This window comes from Sphaerodactylus townsendi, linkage group LG15, assembly GCF_021028975.2.
Source record: "Sphaerodactylus townsendi isolate TG3544 linkage group LG15, MPM_Stown_v2.3, whole genome shotgun sequence".
Classification (NCBI taxonomy): Eukaryota; Metazoa; Chordata; class Lepidosauria; order Squamata; family Sphaerodactylidae; genus Sphaerodactylus; species Sphaerodactylus townsendi.
Window position 1 is genome coordinate 26050391 of NC_059439.1, and position 23494 is coordinate 26073884.

General features: G+C 48.8%; 1 protein-coding gene across 1 annotated transcript; it reads left to right on the plus strand.

Moving 5' to 3' along the window:
* The first annotated feature begins 1999 nt into the window (after nucleotides 1-1999).
* LOC125444998 (eukaryotic translation initiation factor 3 subunit C-like) lies at nucleotides 2000-22583 on the plus strand. The gene is given in 23 exon segments (XM_048517808.1): nucleotides 2000-2150; nucleotides 4099-4241; nucleotides 4893-4958; nucleotides 5147-5336; nucleotides 5624-5749; nucleotides 5914-5968; nucleotides 7109-7218; nucleotides 7569-7696; nucleotides 9102-9255; nucleotides 9405-9508; nucleotides 11240-11381; nucleotides 11525-11650; nucleotides 12089-12182; nucleotides 13297-13484; nucleotides 15572-15796; nucleotides 17517-17777; nucleotides 17780-17894; nucleotides 19315-19376; nucleotides 19379-19482; nucleotides 20293-20358; nucleotides 20977-21064; nucleotides 21279-21441; nucleotides 22395-22583. Coding segments are annotated over 22 exon segments (2754 nt in total). The 5' UTR covers nucleotides 2000-2150; nucleotides 4099-4140; the 3' UTR covers nucleotides 22481-22583.
* The last annotated feature ends 911 nt before the right edge of the window (nucleotides 22584-23494 follow it).

Genomic DNA, 23494 nt, shown 5'->3' on the forward strand with positions numbered 1-23494 from the left:
AGGGGATAAGGGATGTGAAGTCTATGTACCATGCATGGGTAGAAAATGTTGACAGGAGGTGAAATTTTTTCTCTTCACAATACTAGAAACCAGGTATCTAATAAAACATTGGGGAAGAATTAGGACTAATAAAAGGAAACACTTCTTTCAATGAACGCGGTGGGATTGGTGTTTGAATATGCTGTCACAGGAGGTGGTGATGGCCACTAACCTGGATAGCTTTTGGTAAGCAATTTAATGGATTTATATGGAGGAGAAGTTTCCATTTCATGGCTACTCAATCTTGATCCTCTTGATCGGAGGATTGCAAAATGCCTTAACAGACCAGGTACTGGGAGCACAGCCTGCAGGTTGCTGCCATTGCTTCACCTCCTCCTGCATGTGAGCTCCCAAAGGCACCTGGTGGGCCACTGCGAGTAGCAGAGAGCTGGACTAGATGGACTCTGGTCTGATCCAGCTGGCTTGTTCTTATGTTCTTCTTAAGTTATGTTCTTATGACTGGAAAGACTCTAGTTTAGCTCTATAGGCGATTATGAGGGAAAGCCGATGAGGTGACACACAGCCAGCCTAGGGAAGGGAGGGAAAGGGCAGTAGTTTTATACTGTATTAACGAAACAAACTTGTATTTTGGAAAAAGGACAGTCTCATTAAACAACTGCCTTGTACCAAATATACAAAGCTCCTGAGGTGGGTTTCTTTTGTGTGTTGTGTGTTTTAAGGGGATACCAACTCTGTATGGTAATAGCCCTGCTTCACAAAGGGTGAGGGGATGACACATGCAAAATATTAGAATGTCTTTTAATATGGTAAAATAGGATTAGGGAAATATGGGTTCCTCCTGTTGAGGTGTTGCTACGTTGCATTGAAGGCATATCTGTACCAACACTGCTGTACTGGAATTGTTCGTTGTACTGGAAAGACTCTGGGGTTACCAACCTCAAGATGCAATTTGAAATTCTGGAATTACGGCTAAGCTCCAAACTACAGAGATCACGGAAGCATTGGTGCCTTTGAAGGGAATCTACAACAGCATATCCTGCTGGCAGCTTTTTCCTCTCTGCAGACGCTGCCCCCAAATCTCTAGGAACCTTCTACGCCAATTTTCAGTGAAACTTCCTGTGAACAATGTGCTGGAGCTGCTATGGGGAGGTCCGTGCTGATGGCTTTCAAGATATGTTCAAAATGCAAGTGTTGATGCATATTGGTCTTTTGGCTGTTAACAGTGTACCCACAAGAATGGTCCACCAAGAACACAAAACTAGTACACAAAGCACATTAAAGGAAATAAAGCATCTTCCTAGTGTTTCTGGTTTTGCAGTTTCTAGTGGTGGGGAATTTCATGTGTATGGGGCAATTCCAAGCAGTAACGCCAAATATGTTTTCTATTTAGCCAGTTTATACTCTACTTAATTGCTGTATTTATTCAGAGAACAGGGCAGAAATGGCGCTTTGCTGTTTCTTGCATTATCTGATTGGTAGTTAAGAGCACACGTTTACAAGGACAACCATCAGTGAATATACAGTACAAGTTATTGTACTGAAGTTCTGTTAATTTATCATATGTAACCCACTGGTATTAATTCATACTGCCATTAGACCGTTTGTCAACCTTCTTTGAGCACCTGGTTTTTCTGGGTTGAGGGTTCTCTTCATCCTTTCTGTATTGGAACAACTAAGAAGTCGTTATTAAACACTGTTGTTATCCATTAAATACAGCAAAGAAGTTCTTCCTTAGACAAGCCCTTGTCGCATGGATGTAAACAGGGATTCTAACTCGACGCATGCGCAGTGCTTCCAATGCTCTTAGACCTGACACGAATGACTCACACCGTCCCTCTCTTCCTCATCAGTGAAGTCACGAAGTCATTTTGCCCCTCCCTCCTCGTGAGGGATCATAAACATGGTTGCCCAGAGGGGCGCAAAACTTCACTTCCGGTTACAAAATTAAAGCGCGCATTGGCCCAAATTGCCTAGCGCATGTCGACGCTCTATTACTGATCTTTTTGGTTACGGTTAAATTTGCGGGAGGGCCTCCTAGTTAGACCGGAAGCACCGAGAAGGGTGGAATCGGGTTAAGGAGTAGTTTAGGAAGTGACGTTTCAAAGTTGCGCATGCGCAGTGGTTGCGAGACCGGAAAAGCCGCTTCTGGGGTGAGCGCGTGTGAGCGATATTGAGTAGTTGGGGGGCGGGTGATATAGATGGGGGGTTGGTGGGGAGGTTTGATCCGTGTATGTCTGTGATAAAGATGGGAGGCAATAAAAGGTCCGATTCCAGGTAAAAGAGGGCGTTGCTTTCAGGGTCTTATGAGAAGTGTGGCTGTCTATGGGGATGGAAATGCATCTGTATTGGTTTTATATTGCTATTTTTTCAGTTATTTTTGGCTAAGCAAGTGAAGATCAGTACGAGTGGTAGTAAATTCATAGGCGGGGATGTTAAAATGCTCCAACCAATCCAGAAAATACGTCTCTGTGTTAAAATAAAACCCAAAGGTGCATGATGCAATCTCTCAGCTGAAGCTTGACTAGATGGGAGAGTTACGTAGGCTGCCTTGAGTTCTCCAGTGGAAGGAAGCAGCTGCCAAAGACAGTAACATCATTTACAAACTCAATAATAACAGCCAGAAGTGAACATTAAAATTAGGCAAAAATCAGTTTTAACTACTCAATGGATGATTGTGGTATTCAGCACCAGTAACATGAGATAGAGCTCCTGGGGCATTGTGGGAGGATGCCCTGGGCCCGTGGTGGTGAACCTATGGCACTCCAGATGTTCATGGACGACAACACCCATCAGCCCCTGCCAGCATGGCCAATTGGTAGTCCATGAACATCTGGTAGTCCATGAATTGGTAGTCCAGGAACATCTGGAGTGCCATAGGTTCGCCATTACTGCCGTAGGCAGAAGACCCCAATTTTGGAGTGAGAGTCCACTTACGGGGTCTTTCCATCGCTCTCCCTCCAAGTGAGAGATGGTGGGCCCATTCCCAAGGGCATAGTAGACGACCTAGAAGATGAATAGGGGGCAAGGTCACCTGGGGGGGGGGATGTGCCTGGGTGAGGGGAAGGGCAGAGAGGCTGGGGCCATCCCAGTGCTTACAGGCAGGGAGCGTTACGGCGCATCAATGCCAGCTGGAAGGGGCGAGTGGGGATTTTTAATGGATGTTTTTATTGACTGTTTCAAAGGATGTTTTATGGTGGTTTTTAATGATTTGTGTTTTTAAGATTGCAGTGCTTTAACAAGGCTTTCAACCCCATTATGTAAGCTGCCGTGGGACTTCGGTGTAGGGTAGGGTATAAATGGAACAAATAAATAAATAAACATGTGGTAGTTTATTAGACTAACAAGAAAAGTCAAGTATGTCACTCAGGAGCTTAACTGCTGATTCACTCTCTAGTAAAATAAGTAAACATACACAGGGTGGGTCAGGGGTCCCTGCGTTGAGTCACGTGCATGCGGCAGGTTCTTCTTAATTTCCCTGCCTGTGTCAGATTATAACTGTTGCATATGAAGCTTTCTCATATACCTTTTTTCTAACCTGAAACAACCCACTTAGTGGTTTGGTTCATTGGGGAAACTGACAAGAATATATGTCAGTTTCCCCATTGGGCCAAAAAGCATGCTCCCGAGACTGTTGCTAGTCAGTAAAGCAGCACGGGGAAGGTTTAAGCCACAGGCGTCAAACTTGCGGCCCTCCAGATGTTATGGACTACAATTCCTATCATCCCCTGACAACATCATGCTGTCCATAACATCTGGAGGGCCGCAAGTTTGACACCTATGGTTTAAGCTGAAAGGGAGGAGAACCTTCAACTCAGGTGTGGCTGTTACAGAAGACACAACATGGGAGCCCTGTATTCTCCCTAATGTGTGAATCAGCATTCACAGACTAAAATTAGGCATGCGAGAAGTTGGCAGCAGGACTAAGAGCAAAGAAAGGAAGTAGCTTGTGTTAAGGTATATTGTTTGGGGGTTGTTTCAGTATGGGATGAGGACTAAATAAAATAATTAACGTGGGAATATCATCTTAAAATAAATGAGAGAAAATAGATCAATTGATTTTTTAAGAATTTGAATGATTGACATTTTGACCATGCTTAGGTCTGGTGAGGGGGTCTTCGACCCAGAGCTGCTGCCGCCGCCATGTCGCGCTTCTTTACCACGGGCTCAGACAGCGAGTCAGAGTCATCGCTTTCTGGGGATGAGCAGGTGGCCAAGCCTGTCGGAGGCAACTACGGAAAACAGTAAGTGTGGTGGGAGAGTGGGAGGCATAACGGCAAAGAACTGTTAAAAAGTGACTACCTGACTACGTAGCAAGAGATGTGGAGTTGAGAGTAGAATCAGGCTGAAGCCTTGGAAACAGCAACACTCTGGGGACCTTATAGGTAATATATTGTCAAAGATTTTCACGGCTGGAATCAGCTGGCTGTTGTCGGTTTCCCAGGTTGTGTGGCTATCGTCGTTTTAGAATCATAGAGTTAGAAGAGACCCCAAGAGCCATGAACACACAATTAAAGCACTCCCGACAGATGGCCCTCCAGCCTCTCTTTAAAAACCTCCAAAGAAGGAGGCTCCGCCATTCTCCACTCCACCACTTGTAAATCAACAAGCAGGGTGTAAACTTCTTAAATTAAAATAGTAAGATAGGTAAAAGATATTACAGTCAAAGCCAAATTGAGCTCTGGGTGGTTCTCTCAGCATCTGCTTGGATTCAGGCTGTGTCTCCTGATTGTCTTTTCTCCCACATCCTCTTTCCCATAGCCATTAAGTCTACAGTTTGCTGAGATTCCTAGTCAGGCATGCCTTAGTGCTGGGTCACAAGTTAGGACCAGGTTTGGTTTACTTCATCTCTAAAGTGCAAGGATCCAGGCTGTCTCTCTCTTCCTTTTTCACAGGCCTCTGAACCTGAGTGAAGATGAAGAAGATACAAAGAGAGTGGTGCGCAGCGCAAAGGACAAGAGGTGATGTGTGACTGCTCTGGGTGGGAAGCGGGGTGCTTGGTTTCCGAAGGGCTGGGCCCCGCAACACCTTCAGGCGTCCAGGAAGTTTCCCCATTATGTTCAACAGCACGTCACCCGTTGCTTTTCATCCACGGCGGCACAGCATCCTGGATGCAGCCTGGGTGACATTTCCCTCCGAATCTCTGCAGGTTTGAAGAGCTGACCAACTTGATCAAGACCATCCGAAATGCCATGAAGATCCGGGACGTCACCAAGTGCCTGGAGGAGTTTGAGTTGCTGGGCAAGGCCTACGGGAAGGCCAAGAGCATTGTGGATAAGGAGGGCGTGCCCAGGTTCTACATCCGCATCCTGGCAGACCTCGAGGACTATCTCAATGAGGTATTGATGGGGGGTGGGGAGGGAGTTATGGACTTGCAGAGGCTATGTCTGCCATTTCTTTTGCCTGGTTAGGGAGGGGTGACAGTGTTATACTGACTCCTAACTTTTTATATCATGGTGATTATATGTGAATGGGGTAGACTCCACCCCCACCCTTCTGTCACCTCCAGCCTTCCCTGAGATGCCATAAGGCCAAGATGATCTTCCTACGTTGCATGTTTGCTTTGTGGAAGAAATGGCTGCCTTTCTTCTCTAATTGCTTCTCCCTCCTTTCCCATCCTTTGTAGATATGGGAGGACAAGGAAGGCAAGAAGAAGATGAACAAGAACAATGCCAAAGCACTGAGCACGCTCCGCCAGAAGATCCGGAAGTACAACCGGGATTATGAGACCCAGATCACCTCCTACCGCCAGGTACCCTGTACTGCACGACGAAGGGTTTCCAGGGAGGCATTTGAGAAACACTTTTGTGGCATGGGCTTGATGGAGCTGGGGTCGTACTGTGGGAGTGCGAGCGGGTGTTGAAGGAGGGCAGCTTGGCTTGGCAGACCGTGTCACTCAATCTCTCAATCTCCCAGAATCCCGAGCAATCCGCTGACGAAGATGAGGAGAAGAAGAGTGATGATTCGGAAGGTGAGTGAGGGCAGACGGGCAGGTCAAGGGGTGGATGTCCCATTGCGAATTAGCTCTCGCAGGAGGTGGGGAACTGTCCCGTGACGCTGGGGTTCTGTGCTTGGGGCACCAGGTGTGCATAACCTTAAAAAAGCAGCCCAAGGCAGTGGGGACGGTGTGGAATTCATCTAAAGCCTTGGCAACAGGAAGACATCACTGTGCAGCTCCCTGATTTGGGATGGGCACTTGGCTTTGCGGGTGAAGAGTAACTCCCTCCCCCAACCCTTCTTAAAGAGTGTATGTAAAGTTCTATCAAGTAGCAACTCTGTAGGTGTCAGGATGAGCCCCTCCTGACATCAGTGACTGGGATTGAGGTGCAAGTTCTCACACCTGGCTATTGGGGGGTGGGGAGCTGTCCTCACCTCCTGATCTGGATCTTTCCCTGCTCTTTGGCTTTCCTTTGATGCTAGTAACTAGCTAAACTGGAAGCGACCCTGGCGCCTTTCAAGCAGGGGGAGGCAGCAGGTGGCTGAGAACTATCACTGCGCTGGCCTTGGGATGCTCAACTCCCAAACATCCTTCTTTCTGTTGTGTTGTTCTCACATTCCATGGGAAACAGGGAAAGGGCTTTATGGTGGGGACTCTGCAGGGATAAAGGCAACTGAATTTTCCTAGTCTGGCAGAACTGGCTTTTTGAAAGCCAGGTATGAGCTGTTATCAATACAGACTTCTGATCCGGCATCTAGAGTCTGTTTATTGACTTCAGTCTTCAGACCTGACATTAGGCAAGAGACCAGCAGAGGGTTTTTTGCCATTGCTTGCCTCTGCATAGCAACCCCTGGACCTCCATGGAATGCTCCCATCCAGGGCCGACCCTGCTTAGCTTCTGGAATCTGGAAAGACTGGGCAAGTCTGGGCCACCCAGATCGGGGCGTGTTCAAAGCAGTGGAGGTGTTTTCTATCTGGAAAATGGCATGCGGAGGGGAGCATTCACTACCACAATCCCTAGCTCCGAAGCCCCGATCCAGATTACACTCCTCCACAGTTGCATTTTTGGACCACATACCGGGACTGTGCGTTACATCAGGTGTACCAGTCACAGAGCTTTGCACCAGGCAGTGTGTTTTCCCTTCGTCTCAATGATCTTCCCCCCACCCCAAGGATCTTCATCTATGGATGAAGACGATGAGGACGGGATGGGTGCAGCCGCGTTCCTGAAGAAGAAGGAAGGGGCCGGCGAGGGCCGCAACAAGTTCCTCAAAAAGATGGAGGTGAGTGACACAAATCATCTCTCCATCTGCACTCCAGAAAGAACTGGGTTCAGCTCACTATATTCTAGAGAACATAAATTTGCGGGGTTTTGTGCAGGGAAGCATGGCCAAACCTTAAACCTTTTTACCAATTTGGCCGGTGCTTTTCATTACCATTCCCCTCTCCCCTGCCAGCTCCTCATGGATGCAGACTTTTTACATAGAATGATAGAGTAGGAAGAGACCAGAAGGGCCATCAAGTCCAACCCCCTGCCATGCAGGAACACACAATCAACCCCCTGCCATGCAGGAACACACATGGTTTGCTAGTTGATGATTTCCCCCCCCTCCCTTTTCTCCTTTCCTGGCAGGATGAAGATGAGGAGGAAGAGGATTCTGATGATGATGAAGACTGGGGTTCATCGGATTCGGAATCCGACTCTGAGTCAGACGAGGATGAAGGGAAATACACCTCATTGGCCTCCAAGTTCCTTAAGAAGTAAGAGGGACGTTTCTGTGGGGCAGGGAGAGAAACCCATTTGAGCATCTGGACACGTACATGAGACTTTGGGAGCAGTGTTTTTAGACAGAGAGGGCCTTCAGCTATGAGTTGATTTCTGATCAGAGTTGATCACTTCTAAATTGAAAACAAGGCCCTTGTGCCATGTTGGTCCCAGGACTGAGTCACTTGTCAAAGGACCTGAGCAATTGTTGGAGCTTTACTGCCTTAGCATATGATGTCTGCAGTAGTGGCTTAACAGAGGGACCCCAGGCAGCTAGGGATACGTTTTGTACATAATTGATTGTGGAATTGGGGAATCTCCGGGGACTGAGTCTGATAGGTGCAAAAACTGGGAAAACTGAGAGCTGCAAACTGGCTAAAACAGTATCCTGGGTTTGGGTTTTATTTTAAGCATTGGCCGGGCCTTAGAGGTGTTCTGTACTCTGAAGTGAATATCAGGTGGTCTTACCTGGTTTAGCTGGACTGGTGAGTCTCCATGACGTAGCGCATCTGCAGGGATTTGCTGCCTTTCTATAGTTTTGATTCAAACAAGATTTTCAAGTTGGGTTAATTAAGGCCGGGTTTGATTTGTAAGAGGCAAGCTGGTGTGTCTAGAGTTCTTCAGCAGCTTGTGTTGAATGCATTTTGCCAGGTGTCGGGTTTGATTTCCCCAGCCTGGCTCTGTCCCTACCAAAGACAGACTGCGCCTGTTGAAAACTTGCTTCCCAAGTGCACTGGAGCGCAGCTAATATGAGCATATGAAGCCGCCTTATATTGACTGGGATCATTAGCTTGTCATGATCAGTACTAGCTACTAAAACTGGCAAGGACTTTCTATCGTGTTTGGTTCATCATCCTTTAAAATGCCGATGCTGGGGATTGAACCTAGGACCTTCTGTATACCAAGTGTTCTACCACTGAGCCATGTCCCATCCTCATTTCAGAGCAGCACTGTGGCATGGGGAACTTCAACTTCCACACACACTGGGCCCTTCCGTACATGCAGAATAATGCACTTTCAATGCACTTTGCAGCTGGATTTTATTGTGCGGAATAGCAAAATCCAGTTGCAAACAATGGCGAAAGTGGATTGAAAGTGCATTATTCTGCATGTGCGGAAGGGGCCACTGTTTCCCATACCCAGAATGGCCTGTTTGCCCCATTAGAGAGCTGCACGTGCACTGTAGGAAACCTCAGGACTCTCAAGATCATAAAACAGGGGTCTTCAAACTATGGCCCTCCAGATGTTCATAGACTACAATTCCCATGAGCCCTACCACTTGGCTATGCTGGCAAGGGCTGATGGGAATTGTAGTCCATGAACATCTGGAGGGCCATAGTTTGAAGACCCCTGTCATAAAAGAATGAGCGTATTTTAATCTGTCCTCGGCTTTCCAATCAGAACCGGAACTGAAGAAGACAAGAGAGTTCTGGAGAAGAAGCGCGAAGAGAAGGCCAAGAAGAAGCAAGACCGGAAATCTAAGAGATATGAAGACGAGGATGACGAGGAGAGCGGCGAGTGGGAGAAGGTCAAGGGAGGCGTCCCTCTGGTCAAGGTAAGTCGAGTGCTGCTACCGCCCTCTGCAGGCAGCTGAGGGACTGACAGCGGGGTGCAGAATTGAGCCAGAGAACTTCTGCTGCCAATTCCTTCTCATTGCCCTTCACCAGAAAGTCTGAGTCTTCTCTGGGTTTTTTTTCCCTGCAGGAGAAGCCCAAGATGTTTGCCAAAGGCACAGAGATCAACCATGCGGTGGTGGTGAAAAAACTCAATGAAATCCTCCAGGCTCGGGGAAAGAAAGGCACCGACAGGTGAGACCCGGAGGTATATTGCCCCAAAAGGAGGTTGCCACCTCTGCTTGTTTGCCTCTTGGCTAATGCCACCTTTGAGAGGAATGGCAGCCTGGCATATCTTGCTCTCGTCAGATCTGGGAAGCTAAGCAGGGTGTGTCCTTGGAAGAGAGTCTACCAAGGAAGACTCTGCAGAAGAAACCCCCTGTGCTTCTCACGTGCCTTGAAAGCCCCTTGTTGGGATTGCTATAAGTTGGCTGTGATTTGATGGCACTTTGCACACGCAGGCCCAATCTGTAGATCAACTTCCTGTCAGCAGATACAAAGCAGATCTACCCAGAGTCCATCAGCACACATTGCAGGCTCTCACTTCTCAGGAAGAAGAAACACTACATGCAAAGTGTTCTTTACACAAGGAAGGCTTTTATCACGTCGATGCAATATGTACAGTTATGTTGTCTTACAGCAACTGAGGCAGCATGTCGTTTCGGCGAGTGAGAGATGCAGGGGGCAACTCTGCCGTCCTGTTTTCTCCCAAGCCCTTTTATTGACAGTTACAGGTGGAAAAACAAACAGGGCATGCAGGTGGGGGGAAGCACAACACAATGGACGGGGCAAAGAGCATGGGTTAGAGCAGAGGATTTGGTATCTTGCACGTACACATTGGAGCCAGGAGGTCTTGCAACCTCAGCAGGTTCTCCGAATCCACACTTTGGAAGGAGAGGTCAGTCGGGGGAATGTGAGAGACCCTTTTCCGGCGGTGTGCCACCGTACTCGAGCGTTTCCCAGGCACTCAGGCCCTCCAACACAGTTATATGGTGTGGTGCGACCGCACTTGGAGTACTGTGTCCAGTTCTGGTCGCCGCATCTCAAAAAGGATAAAGAGGAGATAGAAAAAGTGCAGAGAAGGGCAACAAGGATGATTGAGGGACTGGAGCACCTTCCCTATGAGGAGAGGCTGCAGCGTTTGGGACTCTTTAGTTTGGAGAGGAGGCGGCTGAGGGGGGATATGATTGAAGTCTACAAAATTATGCATGGGGTAGAAAATGTTGACAGAGAGACATTTTTCTCTCTTTCTCACAATACTAGAACCAGGGGGCATTCATTGAAAATGCTTGGGGGGAAGAATGAGGACTAATAAAAGGAAACACTTCTTCACGCAACGTGTGATTGGTGTTTGGAATATGCTGCCACAGGAGGTGGTGATGGCCACTAACCTGGATGGCTTTAAAAGGGGCTTGGACAGATTTATGGAGGAGAAGTCGATTTATGGCTACCAATCTTGATCCTCTTTGGTTTGAGATTGCAAATGCCTTAGCAGACCAGGTGCTCAGGAGCAGCTGCAGCAGAAGGCCATTGCTTTCACCTCCTGCATGTGAGCTCCCAAAGGCACCTGGTGGGCCACTGCGAGTAGCAGAGAGCTGGACTAGATGGACTCTGGTCTGATCCAGCAGGCTAGTTCTTATGTTCTTATGTTCTTATATACACAGATATGAGACAGTCAAGCAAAATGCTTCACCAGACAACAGTTTCCCAAAGGAACAAGTACACTGTACAGTACAAGTACTTTTATACATTGATGAACCAATCACAAAGGTCAACCGGAACTGGTTTGGTCCAGTCTAGCTGACAGAGCAAGCTGTCGTTTGACTTCTTTTTGCTGACTCGTACTTCTGCTGCCCAGGAGATGATCTACCGTAAACAATGCACATCATGACACTTCGTGTGTTTTTTAATGGTCTCTCCCCACAGGGCAGCACAGATCGAACTTCTGCAGCTGCTTGTCGGAATTGCAGCGGAGAACAACCTGGGGATTGCGATCGACGTCAAAATCAAGTTCAACATCGTTGCGTCCTTGTATGACTATAACCCCAACCTGGCGACTTACATGAAGGTACGGGGGCTGCGGGTGGGGGAGCAGACTCCACCACGAGACCACAGTTCCCTTTCCAATATGGACCGGGACTTGTGACCTTGTGAATCTGGTGCTCAGGCCCTGAAATGCTGAGCAGTGTCTTCGTTCCGCTTCTCGCGCAGCCGGAGATGTGGCTGAAATGCCTCGACTGCATCAACGAGCTCATGGACATCCTCTTTGCACAACCCGACATCTTCATTGGGGAGAACATTGCAGAGGACTCCGAGAACCTGTCCAACAACGAGCAGGTTAGTGGACCAGTGTCTGAAGGAGTTCCTACTGAAGACAGTCAGCGCCGGCTGGAAACTTGGTTCCCAAGTGCACTGGTGGTGGAGTGGTTAAGAGCAGGTGCACTCTTAATCTGGAGGACCGGGTTTGATTCCCCGCTCTGCCATTTGAGCTGTAGAGGCTTATCTGGTGAACCAGATTAGTTTGTACACTCCAACACGCGCCAGCTGCGTGTCCTAGGGCTAGTCACAGTCCTTTGGAGCTCTCTCAGCTCCACCTACCTCACAGGGTGTTTGTAGTGGGTGAGGGGAGGGCAAGGAGATTGTAAGCCCCTTTGAGTTTCCTTACAGGAGAGAAAGGGGGGATATAAATCCAAACTCCTCTTCTTCCCATTGCTCAATACGTCCTGTGGTGTTTGACACCCCCCCATCCCGTTGTCTCTCTCTTTTTCCCCTCAGCCCCTTCGTGTCCGTGGCTGTATTCTGACACTGGTGGAGCGAATGGATGAGGAGTTCACCAAGATCATGCAGAACACTGATCCCCACTCTCAAGGTGGGTTTGTTGGGGAAGGACTCACAGGGATCCAGACTTGGGGGGAGAGAGGTTGGGGTTGCACTGTAGCCAGTGGAGAGGGGGTTGCTGAAAGATCTGCCTACTGTGGTGGAGGATCTTGTGTTTGCCATCAAGAGCACTTCTACCTGTAGCAGGTTCAGTCGGGCAGAAGGAAATACTACTTAACGCATTGAGTGATCTAAAATGTGACGTTCGTCACCTGAGGATACAGCAATAGCCCCAGCCATAGGTGGCCTTAAAAGGGATTGGAGAGATTCATCGAGGTCAAGTCTATCCATGGCTAGTAGCCATGGGGGCTAAAGCCAGCTTCCATGTTCAGAGGCAGTAAACCTCTGAATCCCAATTCCAGGAGGCATCATCAAAGGAACACCTTGGCATCTGTGTTCTGTTTTTGGACCTCCAGAGGAACTGTTTAAGACACAGTCTCATCTAGAGCCCCTGCTGCACATGCAGAATAATGCACTTTCAATCCCCTTTCACAACTGTTTGCAGGTGGATTTTGCTACTCTGCCCAGCTGCAAAGTGGATTGAAAGTGCGTTATTCTGCATGTGCAGAAGGGGCCTAGCAGTGGAAAACTTCCTCTGTTATACTGTTTTTCAACAAAAAGAGCTAAGTAGAACTTCACCTGCCACTTGCTGGGCCGCCTTAAGTTTTAGAATACTCTGCTTGGGTCCTAGTGTTTACCTAAGAGAACCAATACTCAAGTGGAGCATTCTAAAACAAAAGTGGTCCAGCGCGTGGCGGGTGAAGTTACTTAGCTCTTTTTGTTGAAAAGGGTGTAGTCCAGGGGTCTGCAACCTGTGGCTCTCCAGATGTTCATGGACTACAAATCCCATCAGTCCTTGCCAGCATGGCCAATTGGCCATGCTAGCAGGGGCTGATAGGAATTGTAGTCCATGAACATCTGGAGAGCCACAGGTTGCAGACCCCTGGACTGTAGTCTCTGGCCTTTGAACACCCTACTGGGTCGACATAAGTTGGTGACGACTTTACCACACGCATACAGCTGTTGTCATATTTTGCATGGCGTGTCAGAACTTGCCCCGCCGTACCTGTAAGCATCTCGAAGAACTCGTGGTCTCTCTCCACCAGAGTACGTGGACCACCTGAAGGACGAGGCACGAGTCTGCAAGATCATCGACCGCGTGCAGAACTACCTGCAGGACAAGGGAACCACGGAGGAGATCTGCCGGGTGTACCTCCGACGCATCCTCCACACTTACTACAAGTTTGACTACAAGACCCACCAGCGGCAGCAAGGGCCGGCTGGGGACAGCAAGGTCTGCCAGTCTTTACAAGCAGCCAGAACCCACCCTGATAGCAAGTCTGCCTTAAAGCCCCACCCTGTGGCTGTGGATGTAGCATGTGGTACATGGTCAGGGGTTTATACACATGGCCTACCCCTAAGATGGGGATGTTTGGCATACCGGGAACTGGGTGGGCAGAATTATGCAATTTTTCCACAGTTTGTGGGCGGGGGCGGGTGGGATCCAAGAGCCATAATAGGCACACATTTTTTAAGGCCTGCAGATATTTGTTTTCCAGGCTGTGTGGCCATTTTCCGGGCTGTGGTGGCCGTGGTCTGGTAGATCTTGTTCCTAACGTTTCGGCTGCATCTGTGGCTGGCATCTTCAGAGGTATATCACAGAGATAAGTGTGTTACCGGACACAGTGTGTAACAGACTTCTCTCTGTGATGCACCTCTGAAGATGCCAGCCACAGATTTTATTTTTATTTATTTATTATTTGGATTTTTATACCGCCCCATCCCCGAAGGGCTCTGGGCGGCGTGCAACAGAAATACGATAACAATAAAATTACTAAAACCTTTAAAACAGCAATAAAAATAGTAAGAGGCGTCCGATAAACCCCATTTAAAATCCTCCTCCCCAAGAGGGAAAGGCGGCAGTCCCATTAGATCGAAAGGCCCAGATGTAAGGAGCCCAACAGGAAGGGGGGGGGGGGGGCACCTTCAGCGGCTGGTCCCTCCAAAGGCCCGGCGGAACAACTCCGTCTTACAGGCCCTGCGGAACTCACCAAGGTTCAGAGACTGACGGTTAACTGGAGGAGGTGTTCCACCAGGCGGGCCCAGAGCAGTAAAGGCCCACAACCCGGCGTGGAGGCCAGTCATCATTGAGGGCCAGGAACCCACTAATAAATTGGCCTCAGCGGCCGGAGAGAGAGAGCCGTGCGGAACATATGGGGTATCTTGGGGATTTTATTTTATTTATTTATTATTTGATTTTTTATACCGCCCCATCCCCTCGGGCTCTAGCGGCAACAGGAAATAATGAGCAACAATAAAATTACTTCAAAAACCTTTAAACAAAATAAAATAGTAAGAGGTCCGATAAACCCCATTTAAAAACTCTCCCCAAGAGGGAGCAGTCCCATTAGATCAAAAGGCCCAGATGTAAGGAGCCAAACAGGAAGCACCTCAGCTGCTGGTTCCTCCAAAGGTCTGCTGGAACAACTCCTCGGCTCCTTTGCGGGCCCCCCCCCCCCAAGTGGAACCTCACCAAGGTTCCGCAGGGCCCGGACAGCTGGAGGGAGAGTGTTCCACCAGGCCGGGCCCAGAGCCGTAAAGGCCCTGGCCCGCGTGGAGGCCAGTCGCATCATTGAGGGGCCAGGAACCACTAATAAATTGGCCTCAGCCGAGCGGAGAGGCCGTGCCGGGACATATGGGGTAATGCGGGGATACAGGCGAAATGTTAGGAACAAGATCCACTAGACCTCGGCCACACAGCCCGGAAAACCCACCACAACCACCAGTTGAATCCGGCCGTGGAAGCCTTCGACAATACCTGCAGAATATTGTTTGCAGGCTGGCTGAAGTGTAGGGGGATTTGTGTTTTATGACAAGGCATTGCACGGATGTGAAGCGTCGAGGCACCTGAGGAGGATATCAAGGGGTTTTGGGCCCGCGTACATTCACAACCTGGATTCATTGAAACTGGTGTAGCTGCTATGACTTCCTTGGAGGTCATCCTGAGAAGTGAGACATCAGTGACAGTGCCAAGAATGTTTTGTGGAGCTCTCCAGCTCCCTTCTGCAGATCTACAGTTCCTTGGTTGGGAGCCCTAACTAATAACCAGATTTGAAGGTGGCTTCCATTCCTAGAGTAGATGCTGTGAAGAGTGTTTGCAGATGCTGGTCTAGTGCGGGGGTCTGCAACCTGCGGCTCTTCAGATGTTCATGGACTACAAATCCCAACTTTGATTTGGCCATGCTGGCAGGGGCTGATGGGAATTGTAGTCCATGAACATCTGGATGAAGTTGCAAACCCCTAGTCTAAATAATGAATGCGGTAGTAGGGATGAATCGTCACTTGTCTCAGGCGTATCTACAGTCATGATTATCCTCGTAGTCAGAGCAAGACCAGGCCGAAAACGAAGCCGAGGACTCTGCAATCCTCATGGAGCGCCTCTGCAAGTTCATCTACGCCAGGGACCGGACGGACCGGATCCGTACCTGCGCCATCCTCTGCCACATTTACCATCATGCTCTGCACGACCGCTGGTACCAGGCCCGCGACCTGATGCTCATGAGCCACCTGCAAGACAACATCCAGCACGCAGACCCGCCAGTGCAGGTGAGGGAGCAGAAGTGGGCAAGGAGCACTGAGGGGCGGGAAGCTTGAGTTACAGCTATGTAGAACCATAGAGTTGGAAGAGACCCCCAGGGCCAGCAAGTCCAACTCCCTGCAATGCAGGAACATGCAATCAAAAGCACTCCTGACAGATGGCCATCCAGCCTCTCCTTAAAAACCTCCCAGAAAGAGATCCCACCACACTCCGAGGTAGTGCATAAAGCCGTGAGCCCAGATTCACCCCTTCTTCCAGCAAGTTCGCTAGCTTGGTTTAAATGATGGATTGGAGCAGAGCCACTCAGAGATCCAGTGTGGTACAGTGGAACGTGTACGGGCCTAGGTTCTTGGGACGTCCAGGTTCCAATCCCCAATCTGCAGTGGCAGCTCTCTGGCTGACCTTGGGCCACATGCTGACTCTCAGCCTAACCTTCCTCACAAGATGATTGTTACGAGAATAAAATAGACAAAGGGGAAAACAGTGTGTGTAAGCTGCTTTGGGTCCCTTTTGGGGGAGAAAAACAGAGTTTAAATGTCTAAAACTGTCCACATACTGTACAGATATCTGGTAGGCTATGCCGCACCTGTTCTGTGTGATTGAACAGACGACCTGTCCTAGCTTCACATTGCGGTGTGCCATGGGTATTCTGGGAAAAGGCCATTTTGGGAACAATCGGGGGTGAGGTGAGATGGAAGCCAAATCATAGAGGCTGGAGAAGATGCCCAGTCTGAGTCTGGAGTGGAGATTCTAGTTTCTTGCCCTGGTTTCTGGTCTGTCTGTCCTATGAAAACAGTTGGTGGGGGTAGAAGCCTGTTGCAGGCAGAAGGCGGATAGCCATGATTAATAAGTGCTGAAGGTCACAACCTCCTTAACTCCAGCATGGTATAATGGTTAAGAGCAGTGGACTCTAATCCGGAGAACCAAACTGCCTCCCCACTCCTTCCCATGAGCGACAGACTCTTACCTGGTGAACCAGTTTTTCCCCCCAGTCGTCAGGAAGCCTGCTGGGTGAACCTGGGCCAGTCACAGCTCTCTCAGAACTCTCTCAGCCCCACCTACCTCATAAACAGTGGTGGGATCCAAAAGGCCCTACCCCAGTAACAAGGTTCCCATGGTGGTGGGATTCATTCTGCGTATTAGCACCAATGTGTGGGGCTGGCTGAGGGGCATTCTGGGGAGCAGAGGGCAGGGCATTCAAGTGAGCTGGGCTGTGGCAAGGGCCTTGGCAGCTGTGCCAGGTCATTGAAGCTGGCGGGGAAACAAATGCGCGCAGGCTGCCATGCATGCTGGTGCACCTCCTGCTAGACTGCTTCAAGTTCTGCACGCTACTGCTGAGAGGAGGGGCGTAACTAAGGCAAAAATCACGTGGCAAAATCTGGTGTGAAACCCCCTCTCGGCACACACAAATAATTAGTAACCTACTCTCGGGAACCTGTGAGAACCTGCTGGATCCCACCTCTGGATATAGCTATTTGGTGGCCATGTGTCGGAGCTCTGCATCCATAGCAAAATCACCAATTAGTAACCCCTTCTCGGCACACACAAATAATTAGTAACCTACTCTCGGGAATTTGTGAGAATCTGCTGGATCCCACCTCTGCTCACAAAGTGTCTGTTTCGGGGAAGGGAAAACGATTGTAAGCCATTTTGAGACTCCTTAAAGGTAGAGACAAGTGAGATATAAAAACCAACTCTTCTCTCCTCCTCTTTCCTTTGCCATTGCAGATTCTTTATAACAGGACGATGGTGCAGCTGGGCATCTGCGCCTTCCGCCAGGGCATGATCAAGGACGCCCACAACGCCCTGCTGGACATCCAGTCGAGCGGGCGGGCGAAAGAGCTGCTGGGGCAGGGCCTGCTGATGCGCAGCATGCAGGAGCGCAACCAGGAGCAAGAGAAGATCGAGAAGCGCCGGCAGGTTCCCTTCCACATGCACATCAACCTGGAGCTGCTCGAGTGCGTCTACCTGGTGTCGGCCATGCTGCTGGCAGAATCCCCTACACTTGGTCATCCCGCGAGTTACACGCACCAGTGGCGCGCGATCAACAAGTAAGCAGTTCACGGATTCACCAGTTGCGTGTGGGCGAGCGCCAGCCCCTTCTAGGTGAGCGATCCCGAAGTAGCCCCGCTGGCTGTTTTGAGCTGTGAAAAATTGTTCTCCTGGCGACTGGCTCCTCCGTTTTGAGCAGCCGGGGATGCTCTTAATATTTATTTATTTTATCGTACTTTTATCCCGCCCTTTCCCAAAAGGGCTCAGGGCGGGTGGCAACAAGTTAAAGACACGCTAAAACGATTAGATGAAACAATTAAGCATTAAAACTATTAAAACGCCGACAGCAAACTGATCCAGTTAGAGGAAAAGGTGGAGTGTAGAAAATTTTATAAAAAAATAGATGGCGACTTGAATGAATCCATGCTGGCTTGTTCCCCACCCCCACCCCCACCCCCACCTGCTCTGGAGGCCGAGAGGAAATGTTGGCTGCCGGCTGGCTATTTTATTTATTTATTTATTGTTTTGTTTTCTATACCGCCCTATCCCCGAAGGGCTCTGGGCGGCGTACAACAAAAGATTCAACAAGGAAAGTATTACAACATAAACACTATCGCCGGGTTAGTTTTCATGGTTTGAACATTAGGTTGTGGGCTTAGGTTGTGGTCAGGTTCTAGTGATTTTCCTTTTTTGATTGTTATTTCAGACGTGGCTGGCATCTCAAAGGGATCCTCTGAAGAGCAAAGCACAGATGGTGGCTAAATAGGGAGAGAATGCTAGGAACACGGCTATACAGTCTGAAACCACAGCACCCCATAAACACTATCCATTTAGTAAACTGCTAAAGCCCTTTAAAAACAGCGGTTAATACAGTAGATTAAAGTGAAATAAAGTAAAGGCGCCCAGCGAAACCCAAATTTAAAACCTCCCCAAAAGGGGAAACGGCGGGTCTCATCAATAAAGAGAGACCCCGATGTAAAAAGAACAGGAGCGGGAGGGGGGGGGGCACCACTCAGCGGCTGGCCACTCCAAAGGCCCGGTGGAACAATTCAGTCTTACAGGCCCTGCGGAACTCACCAGGCCAGGTGGAGGAAGCCTGATGCACCAACCAGGTTTTACAAGCCCCGCGGAACAAAGGGCAGCTGAGGCTACTAACCTTGGCTGGTAATTTTGCTCCCACAATGGGGCTTAGAGCCAGAGTCCAAAATGCACAAAGGTTTGTGTTGAAGCCAGCTGGATATCTCTCGGGCTGGGGACCAGCAAAAGGTTCCCCTCCAATGAGCAGAGCCCTTCGGGGGAGGGCGGTATAAAAGTAGAATAAATAAATAAATAAATAAATAAATAAACAAACAAACAAACAAACAAACAAACAAACAAATAAATAAATAAGAGGGGCCTTGGAGTGCAATATAGTCTCGAAGATATGCAAATCCGAAACCACGTAAAGCCTTAAAGGTCAATACCAGAACTTTGAGAATGACCCTGCTGCTTGCGTTTCCCTTCGGGCTCCCACTCTGGCCCCTCTCTGTTCCAGGCCCCCCGGAGTCCATGAGGGAACAGTAGTGCTTGGCAACCTCGAAGAAGCTGATAAAGATGATTTAGACTGGAAGACCTGCCACCGTTTCATCGTCAACGAGAAAATGAACGGGAAGGTCTGGGACCTCTTCCCAGAGGCCGACAAAGTGCGCAGCATGCTCGTCCGGTCAGTTTGGAGGGGGGGGGGATCTGGAGGGGGCAGGCAAAGGGGAACGTGGGGTTAACCTGCCTTTTTCTTTCATTGCGGAACTGGATATTATGGAGAAATTAGGAGAACAATCATAGGAAGTAAATTGGATAAAGGGTGGGCTTTTCATAGTGGTTGAGATGGAAAGGGAACAGAAGTGAACTGGATGTATCAAAAGCAACCACCTTGTTTCTGCACAGGAGCATAAGGGACTGTGATGTGCAACGGGCACAGGTGGTTCAGCCATTTTGTACAGGATACTTCATTCTTTTAGACCCAGGACTGGCTTTTAGCCACTGCCTGCTATATGGGTTCTTTCTATGCTGTTTTTACAAGTATATGTGGTGTAAGAGCAGGTGGATTCTAATCTGGAGAGCCGGGTTTGATTCCCCACTCCTCCACTTGAGAGGCAGAGGCTTATCTGGTGAACCAGATTTGTTTCTGCACTCCTACATTCCTGCTGGATGACTTTGGGCTAGTCACAGTTCTTTGGAACTCTCTCAGCCCCACCTACCTCACAAGGTGTCTGTTGTGGGGAGAGGAAGGGAAAGGAGCTTGTAAGCCACCTTGAGTTGTCTTACAGGAGAAAAAGGGGAATATAAATCCAAACTCTTCTTCTAATAACATAGATCCTTTAAATGTGAAAGTGTTAAATTCCTTCTCATCAGTTCGTGTGCCCATAAATGAATGTTTCAAAGGGCATCTTCATGCCTCTTTTGCTGTTTGGGAGATTCCTGTTTTCAGCTCTCAAGCCCCCTCCCCCTCTTGTCTGTTTGGCTCCCCCTACAGGAAGATCCAAGAGGAGTCTCTCCGCACCTACCTGTTCACTTACAGCAGTGTCTATGATTCGATCAGGTACTATGTCAGGGATGGGCAGGCCTCTCTTGAACGGCTCTCTCCTTGAGCCTGGGAGGCCTCTTGCTTAGATTGTGGGGCACAGTTTGCTGAGTGCATGTGCAGCCATGGGTGGAGATTACCCAGCTAGGGGAAGGGCTCCCTGGATTCAGTCTCTCCTTCCAGTAAATCTGATCCACCAAACAAATTCCTCCCTTGTCCCATGGTGCACTGTTTTCATTTCCATCCCATTAGCAGAGCTTTTAGCTTGCAAGCTACTGATGTCCCCCCACCCCCAAATACTGGGTCACAGTCTCTGCTTCTGAAAGCCAGCATGGTGTAGTGGTTAAGAGCTGGTGGATTTTAATCTGGAGAACTGGGTTTGATTCCCCACTCCTCCACCTGAGTGGCCGAGGCTTACCTGGTGAACCAGGTGTGTTTCCGCACTCCTACATTCCTACTGGGTGACCTTGGGCTAGTCACATTTCTTGGGAGCTCTCTCAGCCCCACCTGCCTCAAAAGGTGTCTGTTGTGGGGAGAGGAAAGGAAAGGAGCTTGTAAGCCACCTTGAGTCTCCTTACAGTAGGATATAAATCCAAACTCTTTATCTTCTTCTTCTCCGCACCTTATTCTATTTAGTATGGAAATCCTGTCCGATATGTTCGAGCTGGACTTGCCCACCGTGCACAGCATCATCAGCAAGATGATCATCAACGAAGAGCTGATGGTGAGAGGGCTTCCGCATAGAAGCACTAGGGAGACGCCAGGGGGACGGGGCCAGCAGAAGTACAAGACACCATGTGGCAATAGCGAGAGGGGACAGACCAGGGGAAAAGTGTCCCTTTCATGCAACGGGGCTCTAAAGCTCAAAGCAGAGCCTCCCTTGGTCTGAATGTCCCCAAATCTTGACCTCCTCTCCCTTTCCCCTTCTTTTCCCCAAGGCCTCCCTGGACCAGCCGACCCAGACTGTAGTGATGCACCGGACAGAACCCACGTCCCAGCAGAACCTGGCCCTGCAGCTGGCTGAGAAATTGGGCAGCCTCGTGGAGAACAACGAGAGGGTCTTTGACCAGAAGCAAGGCATCTATGGGGGTTATTTCCGGGGTGAGTGGAGCCCTGCAAATCTATTACCCCTTCCTGCCCCCTCATCCACTTATTCCCCTGGCTACCTTTTTTGCCAGCGTCGTGTAGTGGTTAAGAGGTGTACTCTAATCTGGAGGACCGGGTTTGATTCCCCGCTCTGCCACTTGAAGTGTGGAGGCTTATCTGGTGAACCAGATTAGCTTGGGCACTCCAACACATGCCAGCTGGGTGACCTTGGACTAGTCACATTTCTTGGGAGCTCTCTCAGCCCCACCTGCCTCAAAAGGTGTCTGTTGTGGGGAGAGGAAAGAAAAGGAGATTGTAAACCCCTTTCAGTCTCCTTACAGGAGAGATAGGGGAGATATAAATCCAAGCTCTTCTTCTTTGCTGTGATCTGTGCAGGGTAGTAGATCTTTTTAGTGTTTCAATGGAATATTTTTTTAAAAAAATCTGTGTTATTTGAAACAAAAGACTCTGTGATCATGAAGGAACACCCAACAGACTTCAAGCAATTTTCGATGTCCTGGATCCTGTCTAGATTTCTAAGCGCAAAGAAAAGGGATTATTTTCACCAATACTCTGAAACGCTGGTGGAGGGGGAGTATTAGGAGCTGGAAATCTAGATGAGATGCATGCCACTTCCAAATGTGGGGAGTGCTCCTTGTTTTCCTAGCCTTGAGACAAGATCTAACTCACTTTGGCTCTGAATGTTCTCCCTCTGTGCAGCTCATTAAGAGTTAAATCCATTTTCCCCTTCCCTCAGATTTCTCCAAACCAAAAAATGGGGATTTGATTTGAAAAACTGCAATATGCTTTGGTGGAACAACCAGAAATTATTCGTTCAGACCCTAATAATTGCATGTGATTTCCTCCATCCGCACCACAATCCTAATAATGAAATCTTTTCTGGAATGTTTTGATTATTGTCTTTCACCAGCATCATTTCCTGTTCATTTCTCATCTCTCCTCTACAGATCAAAAAGATGGCTACCGTAAGAACGAAGGGGGCTACATGCGCCGCGGAGGGTACCGGCAGCAAGAACGTCAGAGTAACTACTAATCCTCAGATAGTTGTCACAGAATTGTCTCATGGGAGAAGGGAAGGGGATCTTACATGGCCAGGGTTCAGACATAACAAAATAAAGAATTGTTCTGAAAGAAAACAGTGTGTGTGGAGTCCTTCAGAGGTGGGGAGGCTATCAAGCCCAGGAAATTGCGGGGAGGGGGAGGGTCATCTATTGAACTAACATCAGCAACTTCTGGGTTTTGCCATCAGTTTTAAAGGAGGGGAACGTATTGATGGTGAGGAGAGCAATCACAGAACTGTAAGCCAAACTTTGCACCATTTGCCTGTACTGGTTTTCTCTGCCATTAGACAAGGCATTTCCAAAACTTATCCATATTCATGCGCTGGCATCAAACCACTTCTCCCTGCAGTGTATGTCAAAACACGAATGTCAAAGGTTTTGCTTCTTTTTAAACAGGCAGTGGTGAAAATAATCTTTCCTTGGAGGCTCTAATTCCATGGAGTTGCGTATGTAAATCAGGAACGTTGGGATTTCATTTTTAATGTTTTTTATCATACAGTACAATGGTCAGATCCGATTTTGGGTCTTTTGCTGAATCCCTCATCCGTGCTTAGTAGTTTACAAAGGCCTCTGCTTTTCAGGATTGCTGTCATTTATCAGACCAACTTTGGTTTGGTAAACCAAGTAGGGACCCACAGTAAAATGTTTCAGATTGTCTAATGTTCGGATTTAGCAGTGTGTGCAGACATCAGTAATGGATTTGAATTGCAAAGGAGACAAGAGTTAAGCAGTCCACAACATAGATTAGTCATTTCCACAGGCACAAGGATTTCTGCCCACACGGTGTGATTGTAGGAGCCTTTTGGGCTATCCCAGGAGGGGAAGGCAGGAAAATCACCCTGCATGGGTTCTGCACCTGCCAGACTATCTCCTCTGACTCCAAACTACAGCTTCCCCTTGGCCAAACAATTTCAGAGCAGGGGGTTCTTCAGACTCAGAGAGGCAAAATTCATCCCTTTAATGAAACTAATGGGCTTGAAGGGTAG